The 16,169-nt window shown below is 31.0% G+C and overlaps 2 protein-coding genes across 2 annotated transcripts; both read right to left on the bottom strand.

Moving 5' to 3' along the window:
* Positions 1–139: 139 nt before the first annotated feature.
* LOC100796889 (probable thimet oligopeptidase) lies at positions 140–8,751 on the bottom strand (the record flags this gene model as incomplete). Its single annotated transcript, XM_014763660.3, is given in 22 exon segments — positions 140–403; positions 695–775; positions 965–1,069; positions 1,158–1,231; positions 1,915–2,011; positions 2,143–2,188; positions 2,281–2,378; positions 2,863–2,970; positions 3,458–3,530; positions 3,619–3,739; positions 4,062–4,224; positions 4,298–4,378; positions 4,996–5,088; positions 5,684–5,764; positions 6,511–6,591; positions 6,819–6,998; positions 7,163–7,178; positions 7,180–7,251; positions 7,617–7,709; positions 7,711–7,775; positions 8,372–8,493; positions 8,604–8,751. Coding segments are annotated over 22 exon segments (2,109 nt in total), but the record flags the coding sequence as incomplete, so codon positions are not given.
* Positions 8,752–11,823: 3,072 nt separating this feature from the next.
* Positions 11,824–12,282, bottom strand: LOC100810368 (uncharacterized). Its single transcript, XM_003538523.5, has one exon. The coding sequence runs from the start codon at positions 12,126–12,128 to the stop codon at positions 11,958–11,960; it is 171 nt and encodes a 56-aa protein (XP_003538571.1). The 5' UTR covers positions 12,129–12,282; the 3' UTR covers positions 11,824–11,957.
* Positions 12,283–16,169: the final 3,887 nt, after the last annotated feature.

Here is a 16,169-nt window from a genome sequence, read left to right on the forward strand (position 1 = left end):
AAGTTATACTAAAAACAATTTCTTATTGATTAATAATGTAAAGTTTCTATATTTTCAGTATATAATCATTATATTTTTTTTATTATAGCAGCTTATGATTTGAACCGACTTTAATTAAGTGAAATTCTTTACACGTATATTACATTTTTCATTTATTTTATATAATAAAAATAATATGTACTAATTTTTACATTGACCCATTCCAAAAAAACAATAAAACAATAAACTGTCAATACTATAGACTAAATGTTGCCAAAAAAATTTGTCAATGTACATCTCCGGCCATAATGCCTTACAAAACATACTTGACTTTGTTCTCAATGTAAGCTTGGATTGATGGTTCTCTTCCTAGGAAGTCTAATAACACATCAATAGGATCTTTCACTCCTGCCGAGGCCAATACCTGCAATTGTTTTAAATCAAAGTATGCAAATAAATACTACTAAACTTACAATTGCTTTCTCTGAAATTTGCTTTAACAAACCAATATATTGCTGCATGCGATCGTTATTACCAAGAACAAACAATTAGAACACCGTATGACTGGAAATGGAAATATAGGAATGCATTTATTTATTTTTTACAATTTTTCATATAATTTTTATGCTTTTCGACTCCCATTTTTAAAGGGATATATAAACAGATGGTTAATATATTTCTGGGCGAAAAGCAGAATGTCATTGTCATCACTAACCTTGTTCCTGAATTGCATGCCGGCTTGCTGGTTTGAAACATCGTTGCAGAACTTTGAGGTGAATATATCAGCAGCAAAAACCTGAAACATTTTAGGCTTCGGTTTATTTTTCAAATTCAATGATCAGGGAAGACTTTCTCCAGAAACAAATAATCAGAAAAGTGAGAAAACTACCCATGAATGATCGCAAATTAAAAGATGCTAGAAAATGAAAACTGATTATTGATTTTGACAAGCGTATCACATAAAGAAGTAGCGAGTTATTCAAACCTCACTCCATATACGACTGTAGCAAGCTGCCTCATAACCAACGACAGTAGAAGGAAAATATGACGCTGGATTGGTTCCTTCTAATATCGGCAAGCCTAACATCTCCTGGGAAATGAAATTTACATAGAATTTCCTTTCACTCTTTTATCAAAAACATTGAACTTAAAATTAGAACTGATGTTAAATCATTTACCATGGGATGAAGATACTTGAATAATTCCTGAATGTCTATGTTATCCGCAGAATGTATGATTTGGTCAAAAAGACCTGAAATGAAGCAGATCTTAAAATGATGCGAAGCAACTAGAATGTTCAATGTTTGTAAACATCAATCATGCCCCATAGCCTAGCCCACCCAAAAGAAATATTAGCCAGCTGATATGTTTGGTTTAGATTTTAGTAGAATTGATTTTGAAAGAAATTATGCTTAAAAAATCAATTTATGTTTAGGAGTAATATTTTAAAAGTAGGTTTAAAAAAATTTATTCTATTTGTATGGTAAAGTTACTTTTTGAAGGATAAAAATATAGATGTTTTAAAAAAATATTAACAGCTCCACAACCAAAAGCAGTTCCAATTTCCAATTACTAGAAAAGCTAGAAATCTTCACTCCTCTCAAGATCTAATTTACTTGCTGTATAATTCATGTTGAGAACCAAAATATAAACCAAACACAATGATTTTTCACAACAAAAATGTAAATTTGAATCAAAATTAATAGACTCTATATCAAATCCCAGCCAATAAGAATTATTCCCTGCTTTGTTGAGGTCAAACCTATGTATATGACAATGTAACTACCATCTAAAAGGGACTACAGTTTATAGTGTAATTGACTCCCCATAGCAGAGTAAGATAATCTGAATAAGCATTAAGTAGTATAAAGTAAAAGTATAAGAAAATTTAGGAAATATTGAGGTCAAATGTAACAATGAAAATGTAAAACATACAGCATAGAATATCTTGCTTCAATTTAAGTGCAGAAAAAGAAGTCCTCCATCTTTTAATTGATTTGCATATGTCATCCGTTAACGGTTTTGTAATATCCTGCAAGTGACGATTAATATATTAATTAGTTCAAAGAAGCATAAAGTAGACGTATCAGATTGAGTTGACCTCAAAAAACAATGACTACATAATTTCAGAAGAGTATGGAGCAAACAATTGGTGAAACTCACCTGATGAAATCCCGAAATCAACTTGAGAGAATAGCTTTCATAACACCTACAATTTCCACAAGTAGGAAGAATGAATCTATGTTTAATTTATTTTTTTGATAGAATGAATCTACGATTAATATGCATTAATTTTGTTACCAGTTTTCTAACAGTTGAGCAGGTATTTCCACAAAGTCAGCATCAACACATAATCCAGAAATTCTGGTAAATGATGCACGGTTGCAAATTTGTTGAACCTAACAGTGATTTTAAAGAAACTTCAGAAGAAAGGACGAAGGTAAATGATGTACATTCTCTGCCTCACAAATCCAATGAACCTTCATTTCTCTAATTTCTATTCTACCCTAATTCTCCCAAAGAAATATAATTTTCATCTGTTCAATAGTATGCTTTCAACCCTAAAGCCACCTCTTGATATGCAATTATACACAAATTTGCACAAGTTTACCAAGTCTAATGGACTTAATAGAGAAATGAGTTTGAAAGGAAGTTAACACAATGTCTCTACCTAGACAACTCAAACTAGTCTGTGAGTTGACTTGAGTGTTTCATTTTACAAAAAAGATCTCAGTTATACACAACTTTCATTTTATTTACCTTTTCCCCAGACCCAGACAAGCAAATAGGAGAATTATAATGCAAATCATAATAGATAAAGATATAATTCTCATTAGGAAATCATGTTTCATCACTTTCATGGAAGCAAAAGAAAAAACATACCACATGGCCAAACTCATGGAAAAGACTGACCACTTCAGAAAACCGTAATAATCCAGAACTACCATCAGCATCCTTCTGACACTGAGATATTAGCAATGCAACTGGTATCTACATAAACATTAAAAAGGGGCAAAAATTAAGAAAGAGAAAGAAACCCATATTTTTTATTCATACTATTTCCAAGATCCAAAACTTATTGATAAACAACCGTGCATGAAGAACATAGTGTCATAGCCACCATAAGGATTTAAACAAAACAAAAACTAAAGAGATACCTCACCGCCAGCATGCATAAAAGATCTACCAGCTCTAAGTAATAAGCAAACATTGCATCTATAAAGTGCTTTCTCAATTTAAAGACTTAAACTATAAGAAAAGAGAAATGCCCTCTAAGGTCAAGACTAGAACTTCAAGTCCAACTTTTTTTTCTCTTGACAACAGTTCTCAATAGGATTGATTACAACCACATCTTGTGAAATAATCTTTTTTGAGTTTACTGAATCCTGGCTGTGTCCTTTCATGTTGGAAAAGTATCTTACAATACATAGGAAATGGTGCTTACAATCAGAATATTAAAAGATTCACTAAAAGAAACCTGATGTGCCCCACTGCTTGTTAATGCACTGTTCTGGAGAGCCAACACACAAGTATGACCATATTTTCCCTCCCTGTAATAAAAATAAACAATATGAACAAGTTTTCATTTTTCACTAGCAAATAAAAATTGATGAAGCACAAATAGCTAAAAAGCTTGACCTTGAGAACAAATCAAGGTAGCAATAACCTAAGAGTTCACCAGAACCCAAGTCCAGCACTTAAAAAACACGAACATCACCATGCCAAACATCAGCTCGTGCAATTTCCTCAAACCTTAAGCCTACGTGAAAATAAAAAGAATAAGTATCAATATACATTCTATGACAGAGAAATCAAACACCAGAAAATTCAAAATTAAAAATAAAAAATATTTCAGCCAAATAAGAATTAAAAACCCAAGCAGCTAATCGAGTCAGCAAATGGTTAGCCGTGAACTATTGTATTAACGTTATTGACCGGTTGAATGGTTCATTATTCCTAAACTGAACATATATTATCATGAATTTCTTTCCAATTACTTTGCACTTTTGCACATTAACTGAATATCTGATGATCGAGGCAATAAAACATAAGGACAAATAAATTGTCAGATATAAAATTACCAAATAGATCTTGGATAATTTTGAAGATCCCCGATAAAACCACACTAATTGGCAAGTATTGCTTGATCTCTCCAAAGTCCAAATCATAATCCTGCTCTTCAACCCGTTTTACATAATACAGTAGGTCCTCAATTCCAAATGGAAACTCCCCTTCCTCTTTCTTCTGATGTCATAATAAATTTGTAATGAGGGAAATTTAAATTAAAGCAAACAACATACAGCAAAAATGTGCAAACCTTCACATCTTTCAAGATATTAAGTTCTTTCAAGGCCAAGCCAGTTAAACTTGTCGATATGTCTTTCAGGAACTCAAACACCTGGATGAAATTCAGAAATTAAAAAAAAAAATCCAAAATGAGATATATCAGCATCACACAGAGTGTATATACAGTACAAGATTAACTATAGTAATCTCTCAAAATACACTGAGTTTATGGCAAAGAAACAAGACAGCATCACCAATTATAATTTCATTTTTTGTTTTCCCAATATCAATCAGCAGGGCACAGTTATTACTTATTAGACAAGACTGAGCTGGGAAAGTTTGTCAAACATTTCTTTTAATTTTAAATTAGAGATGTCCCACACTGGTAGTCATCATAACCAAACCCAAAAAGAGTACATTTAGAAAGAATTTCCTATGAATCTCGTGCGTGATTATCATATATAGTTGTTTCACAATTAGTCATGACCATCTGGTACATCTTTTTGTGTAAGCTATTACAATCTACGTTACAATTTTCAGATATTCATTTAAAATAATTATTTCAGAAAACTACCCATTTTTATTTTATGATAATTACTGACTACTGATCCTTGCTACCCTCCCACATTATCCGTTACAAAACGAGCATATTTGTGGCACTAGCTTTCTAGACTTCTAGTGCTTCTGATTAAAAATACATTATTACATCTCTATGACAAAATTACCAACCTTTTTTGGTGTCTTCGCCATTCTAACATCGATGACATACTCTGCATAGCATGAATAGCCAAGTAAACGAGCATATTTATGGCGCTGTTGCACCTGAATCATGCCAATGAAATATCAACAAGAACAAACTTTAATATGATTAATGCCAATAGACATGTCCAGAATTAACAAAATCAAGAACCATAGAAAGCAATATGAAAGATGTCAAAATAAACCCCATAAACATTATAAGATTTAAGCTGAATAACAAACCTACAAGAAATATTTGTCATAATCTGATAGTCATATACAAATTTACAACTGAACTATATCCATTCAAATACAACAAATTCAACTGTCTTAATAATCATTATTCATTGGTAATTTCTCAAATTGTCAATGATATTCCAAAAAGAATGATATTGGTGCTTATGATGTAGCACAAATAAATTCAACTGTCTTAATACAAATTTAGCAAAAATATAGAACTACAAAATTACATAGGAACTATTCTCTTTCTACCAAACTATTAATTGAAGTAAAATAACTAGAGGTTGAGTACATGTCAAATTGTCAATGACCTGTTTCAAAGTCCAATTACAAGATAATTTCTCAAGTTATTGCTTGAAATCAGGATAGAAGTATTTGATAGTACATAAATAAGTGGAGTCCTTACTCCTTAAAGAGTAATGTCATCAATGAAACTTACCAGTCTTTCTAAGATAGAGACATTGATTTCTCCACACCGATTCCCATATGCCCCTGATACCACCTGCCTGGTGGTTCCAACCTTCATGTGATCAATATAGAATTATAGACCTTGTTAGTATAGTTTCCCCAAATAAATGAAAATATACACAAAAGATCTACCAAGTCCGTAGGAGAAAAAATGACATTCTATAGAAATATTTTGGTGGCCTAATGTAGTAATATTAGTGATATTTGTGTAATGATATTCCGAAAAGAATGATATTTGTGCTTATGATGTAGCACTGATGTTCTGAGAAGATTGATATCTGTGCTTATGCCTATGCAAATATTCAAGTGGTCTAATGTACCAATATGTTCCATGTAATAAATCCATTGGCAGCTTAGCTACTTTCTTTTTGTGTCACATTAAGCAACAAGAACAATTAATTAATTTTTGCAACCAATTCAATAATTAAAAAATGATCATTCATTGTGAACTATTAATCAAAAATAAAAATAAAAAACCATTGCGACAAAATAAAAACACAGTAGCTCTTTGCAAAAAATGATTTTATCATAAAGGGAAGGACACCATTCTAGTTTCCTGATCTATGCCTTTTCCAAATCAAACTCCCACAGAAAGTATTTGTCACATGTTCAATTCACTAAGTTTAAACCTTTACTGAGACAAGAATGCCATTATATTAAACCATATACAACTGAATTTCTGCTTCTTCTCACTATTATTTTACAGGTGGTGCAAGAGCCAATTTCATCTCACTCCATAATATAGCACTTATTTAGCTAATAAATGTACAACTATTAGTTAATATTCATTGACCATACCTTGCAAAATTCAAGTACAGCTGCAACATGATGACTTCTCAGGGAAATTTTAAATTTTCCATTGTCCGATTTATCTAAACCCTGTGGAGAAATGCATTTGATTCAATAATATAAGCCATAAACTTCAAAGTTCATAGTTAAGTGGATTGATGGAAGAATACAACAACACAGCCAAGCCTTTTCCGACAAGATGGGCTTGGCTACATGGATGAAGTGATGCCAAAATGTTCTGCTGCAAATTATATCTATAGACAAATAATTGACCTCTAAATTCTTTTTAATTGAAGGGAGGAATAATCATACTAAACCTTGAGAAACTCTGGAGGCAATCCAGCTAACTCTGCCTTGGTGAAGAGAATAAACCTGCTATCATCATTGAGATTTTGGATATATTTAAAGCTTAATTCATCAATCTGATCCCTTAGACGCTGCAACTCTTCTCTTTTGCTTGCTGTGAGGTTCAATCCATTTCGCTCAAAGTCTCTCACCTGTCACTGGTTAAAAAAGAATCAAATCTGGATTTCATACTGATCATGGAAAAGTATATTAATCACTTTATTAAGGCCATTGCTTTTCCAGACAAGTCTCTCACCAGAAAAATAAATTAAAACAAGACTACATTCCAGAGAACTCCTTGGTTCTTAGCTCTTACCAGAATTTGAACAAAGCTTGGCTTCAGCATTCATCCACTCCCCACTTACTGCAAATGCTTTAATGACAAGATACACATCTTCACGTTTGCTGATCCACTTGCATGGAACAACACAATATTAAGTTTCATAATTTGATGAAATGAAAAGACATGTGGTCTCATAAAGACAAACAAACAATAACCATTAAACCACTTTTGGCAGGTGATACAAACAAATTAATAATATCATGCAGCTTAAAAGTAGTGTAGTGAGTTTTTACTCACTGTCCTCATTATTTGCTTTCAGAAAACTTTGAAACCAGTAAGAGTAAGCAAGCTTTAATCATTGTCAAATGTCAAATGCACCATATATTCCCTGAGTTGGTAGGGCATTTCTGCCCCATCAAAAGCACATGGCAAGAACTTCAAAGAAATCATAAATAGTATAAGAAATTATAAATCAATGTTAGCAAACCTGCACGTATCAAAATGAGCATCTAGTCTTCGCACTGCTTCTGCACTTGCTTTGCGTACATCCTCCCGAGTAGATACCATCTTCGGAAACACACTGGACCAGTGGGAATTGCTGCGCTTGCAGTTCTGCCAGAGGTGATATAACATTTGCATGCGTAACCTGCACTTATTGTCAACAGAAGACAATCATCTCAAAAAAACAGTACATCAAAGGAAAATACATATCAAATAATCAAACACAAGCAACAGTAAATACATAGCATATCAAAATATGATTTGAAAAAAAAAAAAAGAGTAAGCCGCCATTTAGTGCCTAAAAATATAACGCACTGTCACAATAGTCCTTGAAATTAAGAAAATTTCCGGTTGTTACCAACTGCTATTTGGATCCCTAAACATGTATTAATATTATTACCTAAATCACACTTTTTTAAAAAAAAATTGGACTAACATGATTGACATATTACACTTATTTGTAATTTACTTAGTTTCAGGACTAATGCCAGTGTTATATACTTTCAGGGACTAAAACGGTGGCCTACTAAAAAAAATTGACGCAGCTTCACCTTGATCCAATTGCAAAATTAGATAACGAGCAAAATGCTTCAATAGCTCGAAGATTATTTCTCCAGTGAAAGAGAGAATGCCGACGTTTCTTAACAAATGCGACGATGCTTTTTATTTGTAAGAAATATTAATTCAGTAAATAAATGAGATCAGTATCCACTGAAGCATAGAGATGCAAATCGATAATACCTTGTCGAGAGGCACCGACGCAACAGAATTATGGACCTTGTTTGAGTTAGCAATGATTTGCTCTGCTAGCTTAAGAATCTCAGATGCAGATAGATTAACGCGCACCATAGAACCTGCAAGATCTGCAAGTTTCCACTACTGGATTCAGTGAAACGATCTTGAAATTTTAAAAGCTTATTCACTAAGCACACATTGAGAAGAAAATTGAAGAGTTGAGAATGAGAAGGAGTACCTTTCTTCTTAGCATTTTTTGCCTTCTGGTACTTGATTGCGGTGATGGCTAGGTTCGCCGCAATTGCGAGCACCGCCGCAGCTCCGGTGAAGGCGAGGATGATTCCACGTCTCTTCTCTTTGCCCATTTTCTTACCCTTTCCCTCACTCAGTCATTTCCTCTGCTTGTTTTGTCTTCTTTTCTTTTCTCTTTCTCTCCCTCGACGGGCGCGAAGAGAGGATTTGTTTTTGGGCGGAAAAATGAGATGACGCATTCGAAATTCACGAAATATGAAAAGGACCTACAAGTTACATCAACTTTGGTTTATCCGTATTTTTATTTTGCGAAATTAGTTTCCTATCTTTTAATTCAACATCTAAAATTATTGATCTGCTGAAGTCTGTGGTGGACTACCATTACATATGGTCCACCCGTGCACCACTTATAGTCACCGTTGGATATATTATAATAAAACCAATGTATCAGATTCAACTAATTATAAAATTTGTAATCAGTTATTATTTATTGATTAAATGCAATTAAATTCATTAATCTTTCTTCTCTCTTCCGGCCTCAAACCTCGAGTTGCTTCCCAGTTTCCTCTACCAGATGTGCGCTGAAAATCAAAGACCATAAACACTCTTCTTCTTCACCTCCCTTGGGCCCCTCCTCGACACTGCGTTCAAAGCCACTGAATCAGAGCAAAATTTGTAATTTTAAGATCTTCAATTAGGGAGAGCGTTAACACAAGGATGTATCTACAAATGGGTCTTTAAGTTTGTGACTTATTGGATCTTATATGTTTGATGCTTGAAGCTTTTTCATTTTTGGGTCTGTGATTATATTCTGTTTTCATTATATCTTATGTGTTTTTTTTTTTTATCAATTTGACAATGGGTTTAATTATTCTAATTTTCTTTGTTCTTAAAATCCGGATGTGGATGTATCTGTTTCGTTGTCCCGTTCAAAGCGTAAAGTGGGGGATTATGAAGCCAACGGAAATGGATTGTCGTGCATTACAGAAGGAGCAAATTAGATTGTGGTCAGAGGAAAAATGGAACCTGTTGTTGTTGCTGGCGACGAAGAGGGCAACAGAAGACACAACAAAATGAGAGAGAAGAGTGTGTTCCTAATTCTTCTTATGGATAATTGGATAAATTATATTTAATTAAGTAATAAGAATTGATTATAAAATTTGTAATATTTGAATCTGGTACGTTGAATATTATATAATATATCTAATGGTTCTAAATGATGATCCACCAGTGGAGCACTTGTTTGATGGTCCACCACAGAATCCACTCAAATTTTGACATAACATTTTATTATACTATTATGTTTGTAGTTGTACAATGGTGCGCAGTGACGGAAAAATGGAAAATCTCGCAAAATTGATAGTAATAGTAAAAAAACTAAAAATGTAGTTAATGCTGTCAAACAATGATGTCTTGTCAGTTTTTTGTTTTGTCGGTGAATGTTGGTCTTGTCAGTTGTGTACTTGTGTAGTTGTGTTAAATGTTATTAAGTGCTGACGAGTATGAGAATTTTTCAATAAATATTTATAATAAACATTATAAAATATACAACTTAATTTTCTTAAAAAAATTCAACATAATTTTGTGTTTTGATTGCATTTCCAAACACACATTTAGCATGTGCTTGGGAACACATTAAAATCATAATGTATCACGCTATACGCATAAGTTACAATGAATAACTTCTACTAAGATGAATGATTTTAATGACTTGCTACACAATTTGTGTATGAAAGTGTTTTGAGTTCATGACAATGGAGCATTTCTCTCAGTTTCGAGATTCACGTCCATCAAGTGCATGTTGGTGACTTTGATTCAATTTTTTATAAAAAAATTATCCGAATCAAATTTAAAATAATAAAATTGTTTTAGTTCAATTTTTATTTAAAATAAAATTTGAATCAAAACAAGGTTTGATTTTATTAAAATATTAATTTATTCAAATTTATATTTTCTTTCATCTTTTAAATTAAGTTACATTAAAAAAATTTGACAACCACAACTAAAGAAACTTATTAATATTCTAAATATTATATAATAAAAATCTGTCAAAATTTATTTATTTTAAATCAAATATATCTTAAAAATCATCTAAAAAAGTTATTTATATTGTATAAGTTTCATTATAAAACACAATAAAATTTAAGTAATATATATATAAAATATATAACACTAAAATACATAAAATTAAATCTTGAAAATTATAATTTTCTGACAATTTTTTTTAATAATTACATATCAAATGTGGAAATCATAATTTTTTTAATCTAAGATATAAAATTTTTATTTTCTCAAGAATCTTAGATTAAAAAATTATGATTCTCATGTTTGATATGTAATTATTAAAAAAAATTGTCAAAAAATTATAATTTTTAAGAATTATTTTTATTTCACTTTTCATCAAAAACATTTTCAAAAAGGGAGACATAAATTTAACTTTGTCAAGTAGAGAAAAAGATTTAATTACGTATTTTATATGAATCCTTTAGAAACATATTAAGATTAATATAATGTATTTTACAGATTCTCAATAATCATAGTTTTATGAGTTGAATTAGATTCATTTGTCATTATTCTCTAAAAAAATATAGAAAATGACAAAATAAGTTGTTAAATATGACTTATGAATTGCTAAAAAAACAACATTAAGAAAGTGGTCATATTAAAAAAATAACAACTCAACCAGTCTCAGATCCATTTCATCATTTTTTTTTTTAAAATAATCCATTTTATCATATTTAGATGATTATGTTTGTGTTATCATTCTCAATCCGCAAACATATGTTGGCAAAAGGATGCACAGCATTGCTTATGTGTTGAGACCATGAACGCTGAAGCAAATCTAAGTATCTAACTACCACCCAAACATGTGCCAAATGCCAATCCAATGACTTGAATTCATTTTATCGGTACCAACTCTAACTTTGACTTGAATTTTCCGACTAAGCATATAATATATATATATTCTTGTCCAATGATCATATATATTTCATTACGTAACACAGAGGAAAAAAAAACCACGACCAAGGGAAGAGTTAAAACCAGCAATTATTATATCCTATAGTGTATCTAAAAAAATTAATTGGGAAACTATAGCCAAAATTTTATTATAACACTACGAGAACAAATTGCATGTATAAACTAAAAGATAAAAGATAAAAGATGCATTAAGATTTTAATATATTACGGCAACAAATTAAAGAAAAAGAAGGTGGAATTTATTTAATTTCAACAAGGTAGTTTGAGATAATGACAAAGTCAATTACATTACAGCGTTCTTAATTTATAAGAGCCAAAGGCTTCTTAAATAATATTAATAATTACCATCACAATGTTTTCATCACTTTTGAGTTTTCTTGCGGAGTTCTTTCACCCATTTGAAGCTCAGCATAGTCTTCCCAAATTTATTGTTCTTGCCTGAGCCATCCTTTCCCTTCTTGTCTTTGTCTGATGCAGGAGAAGGGTCTGGGTTGTTGTCCCATTGATCAGCCCAGGACATGCCGGAATCCATGTTTTTCGCTTTGTGTTATTTTTTATCAGAGAAAAATTTACTTTTTGCAATTTAGAGAAATATTTATACCTTCTTGTAGGATGTGATGGATCATTTCCTTTCCAATGAACCAATGAATATTTTTGGTAAAAAGTTAAGTTGGATGGTCTTATTTGGGACACACCTTATCTAAATTAAACTCGATGGCATTTAAATTTATGTTGTCCTTAAATTTCGATCACCTGTGTCATTGTGGATGGATGAATTAATTGCGTATCTATTTATGAAGTACGTAACTACACAACTCTATATAATTTTATGGTTGCACTTTTTAGATTATTTTCTCTTGACTAATAATAATACTGTATTGACCAAGTCTTATTGCAAGCATAAGTTCTTTCCTCCTTTATTTATCTTACATTCGTATGGAGGGCACCATGACATCACATTCTATGAATGTTGCTTTGAAGATGAAATATGACAACAAGTTGCCTCTAGTAAACCTTAAATACGAAATGTTCTGCCTGTTTAAATTGACAATTAGAGAAATATAATAGAAACCAAAGGGTAGAAAGGAAAAAAAAAAATGATTCCATGGTTGAACTTGGTTACACCTGTTGCTTCTAATAAACCAGAGGAGCATTTGCTAGCACACACTATTAATAAAAAAAATATTGAAATTCATGAAATTGAGAAGGTTTACTTCCCATTTAACATTATTTCTTTTGGGGAGGATACTCACTCACATTCTACTATTTTATTACTTAAAAAATTATAATATTATTTTTCCCTATCCAAAGATGCTAAGGTTAATATTTCAAGTCAAATATAATATCACGTGAATAAATCTCATACGTTAATTCAATAAAAACTCATTAAATTCAAGTTAAAATAATTCACATATTATGATTTTCTCAAATTTATTTTCTTAAATTCAAGTTAAAGCTAGCCTCTTTTTTTAACTTAAGCTCTTAATTTGACCTTGTAATCCTATTTTTTAAAGAATCAATCCATCTCCTTTGATGTGTAAAAACAAAAGATGCGGTATGACTACTTCAGAATGGGAGAGCTAGCGCCATGCCCACCCCTCCTTTCCCGTTTTTTTTTTATATAAAAAAATAAACATATATTCTTTTATATACAATACTCTCAATAATTTTATGTATATCATTTAACTATTTTTACCACCAAAACATATTTGGTCAATATATATTTCATTGCATTGCAGGTGGATCAGTAGAAGTGAAAACCTTGTTAATTATAAGAATACTTGAATTCCAATATCCAACCTCCCAGGAAGCATATCCAGTATTCACTAACACCATGGAGGAAGTACTAAAACCATATCAAAATGAACTCTTGAATGAATTGCAAATCTCTATCATTTAGCTCACCTTATGACGTGATTTTGTTTTTGGTATTAATCCATACTTGATGCCAATCAGCAACATTTTTGCTGATCTAATTTCAGAAGAAAATGTTCATTATTAGATTATCCTGAACAACATTAATTGGTATTTGATAAACAATACATGTATGCTAACTTTCTCTTGATAGTTGAAATTAACAAAATGAAACTGTTCAATAGTGTTTCAATTTTACGCATAAGTCCTAACTTGGCAAAAACTTAATGCCATTACTTCAGAAAATAGAATTTAACAATTCTAACAGTCCCAGATAACCACATAACACAATATTACTACGTACATAAGTAGTAGAAAAGTGTCTCCACTCTCTAAATGGAAAATTAGCTTAGAATTAGAAGGTGCTATTTAAAAAAAAACAAATGAAGTAAAATTCTACGTCAGACCCTCCTAAATTAACAAACAGGCCACTCAAATCCCATTTTATATTGCGAAGGGCTATGATCTAATTAGCATTGATGGTTGATTAGTTTTGCTACAAAATTGAACAAGTGCTAATAGAGGGATGATAAAAGTAATTAGCTACAATCGCATTAACATCTCATACGAGTTTTAAACTCGGATATATGTTAATGGAATACTATGACATGATACAATGGAGAAATAAAGTTGATCCAGTAGTTGAAAGGAAGAAAAAAGGAAAAGAGGAGAGTCCGTGGGAAGAGAAAAAATACCATAGGTTCAAATCCCTCAAACTCATATTTTAAAAAAAACTAAAACATTTATCAATAAAAAAACTATAACATGATATGGCTTGTTACTTGTGTTATGTGGGAAGCTTTTTGGTTACTGGTAGTCTGGTAGAGCTTTCTTGTCAATGGGGTTAGGCTGCATTGGACTATTGCTTGTGGGTAAAGCATCCACACTAACAGGGAAGTTTACGTGAATCAGTGTGTGGTTGGGCAACAACTCTTGTGGGTTGTACAAATGGTTCTAATTAATGTGTCTGCTTCTATCAACTTAATTAGGATGGTTGAATATTAGATAAGGTGGTTCACCAGTTCCGTGGTTCTTTGGTTTTTTTAATTTTTATAGAAGGCCAAATATATGCCTAGCAGGTCCACAACGTAGGGACTCTATATAGGCTAACTCAACAAGGTATTCCACAGATTAATGAGTGAATAAATAAATGGCAAAGAAGTGATTAACCTTTCAATCGAGGCTGACAAAGAAATGAATGGGTGGCTTATATAATAGTAATTGGTTTGTTTTGGATAGGATCATGATTGAATGGGCCATTGCAGATCCAATCATCAACATGCTACCCTTTTAAATCTTGCAAGGTTAAAAAGATAAATAACTCATTACCCATTTTTATTATTAGGAAGAACCAACCAATTAGATCCAATCACCCATTTTTATTATTAAAAGGGTGGCTTATATAATAGTAGTTGGTTTGTTTTGGATAGGATCATGATTGAATGGGCCATTGCAGATCCAATCATCAACATGCTACCCTTTTAAATCTTGCAAGGTTAAAGAGATAAATAACTCATTACCCATTTTTATTATTAGGAAGAACCAACCAATTAGGGACAAACAACCCGTCTAGATCTCCTGCACCTAGTGGCAGCACATATCATGTACCAAGCACAAAGAACATACTAAATTTCTGTCTCCTTTTTTTATACAGTAATAAAGACTTCATTTTAGTGCAATGTAAAGAAAATGTAAAGACTTTTTACCTTTATTTACATTGGATAGAAAATTTTCGTTTTTGACTTCTTGCATAAACGAGTTTAAATTTGTTTATTTTCAAAAAAAAAAAACTTAATCAAAATGTCAAGATGTTCTTTAAAAAATATTTATTGACTGTTTACTATTTTGAATTCAGAACCAAGGCTCAAATAGAAAAGGAATTCAGAACCAAAAAAAAAAAAAACCTACTAGAACAAAATATTTTTTCTTGTCATAGTTCAAAGACCATGCGTGTCTAACTCCACGCGTACTTGACTTATTGATTCGTTTCATTATTCTCTTAAATAAAATCAGCTGAAAATTTTGGATAACATAAAAAAACTAAACACTAATTACATGATACCCAAATATTTTTTGACGTGTAAGAATTAAAAATGCTATCAAGGGTTTGTAATATTCTCACAAGTTAGACTCCTTGATAAAGAATTAATTTTGTGTCCAAAATTAATTTTAAATTAAAGTAATTTCATGGAGCTTTTATGTCAGATAATTTTTTTACTATATTTTATTACTAACTTACTTTTAAAATTTTAACATTCCAATATTCATAATCTAAATTTTCAACTAAAATAAATCTTATAAAATAACTTACATTCAATTTTTTTTTCTTCAGAAAATCTCTTCTGATTTTTGAACAATCACAAAAATGTATCATTATTAATTGAGAAAAAAATTAATATTCTCATGAATCTTTATATAGAAATAAAAGAAAAATATAATCAAATGATTGAATAGAAGTAATTAATGTGTTAAAGTTAAAATTAAATTATTTAAATAATATTTATTGAATTTTTGATAAAAATGAGTATTAATCAAATTTTCCTTAAATGATAATGAGTAAGGGTGCTTTTTTATGGGGAAGAGGAGGCCTACAGAAAAAATAAAATTTATATAATAAAGGACTATATTATTAATATTAATTGTTAAAAAAAATGAAATT

Source organism: Glycine max, chromosome 11 (assembly GCF_000004515.6).
Source record: "Glycine max cultivar Williams 82 chromosome 11, Glycine_max_v4.0, whole genome shotgun sequence".
Taxonomy (NCBI): domain Eukaryota; kingdom Viridiplantae; phylum Streptophyta; class Magnoliopsida; order Fabales; family Fabaceae; genus Glycine; species Glycine max.

Bases quoted from the DNA above. Each gene is read 5' to 3' on its own strand.
- LOC100810368 (XM_003538523.5), bottom strand. From the start codon at position 12,128: ATGGATTCCGGCATGTCCTGGGCTGATCAATGGGACAACAACCCAGAC.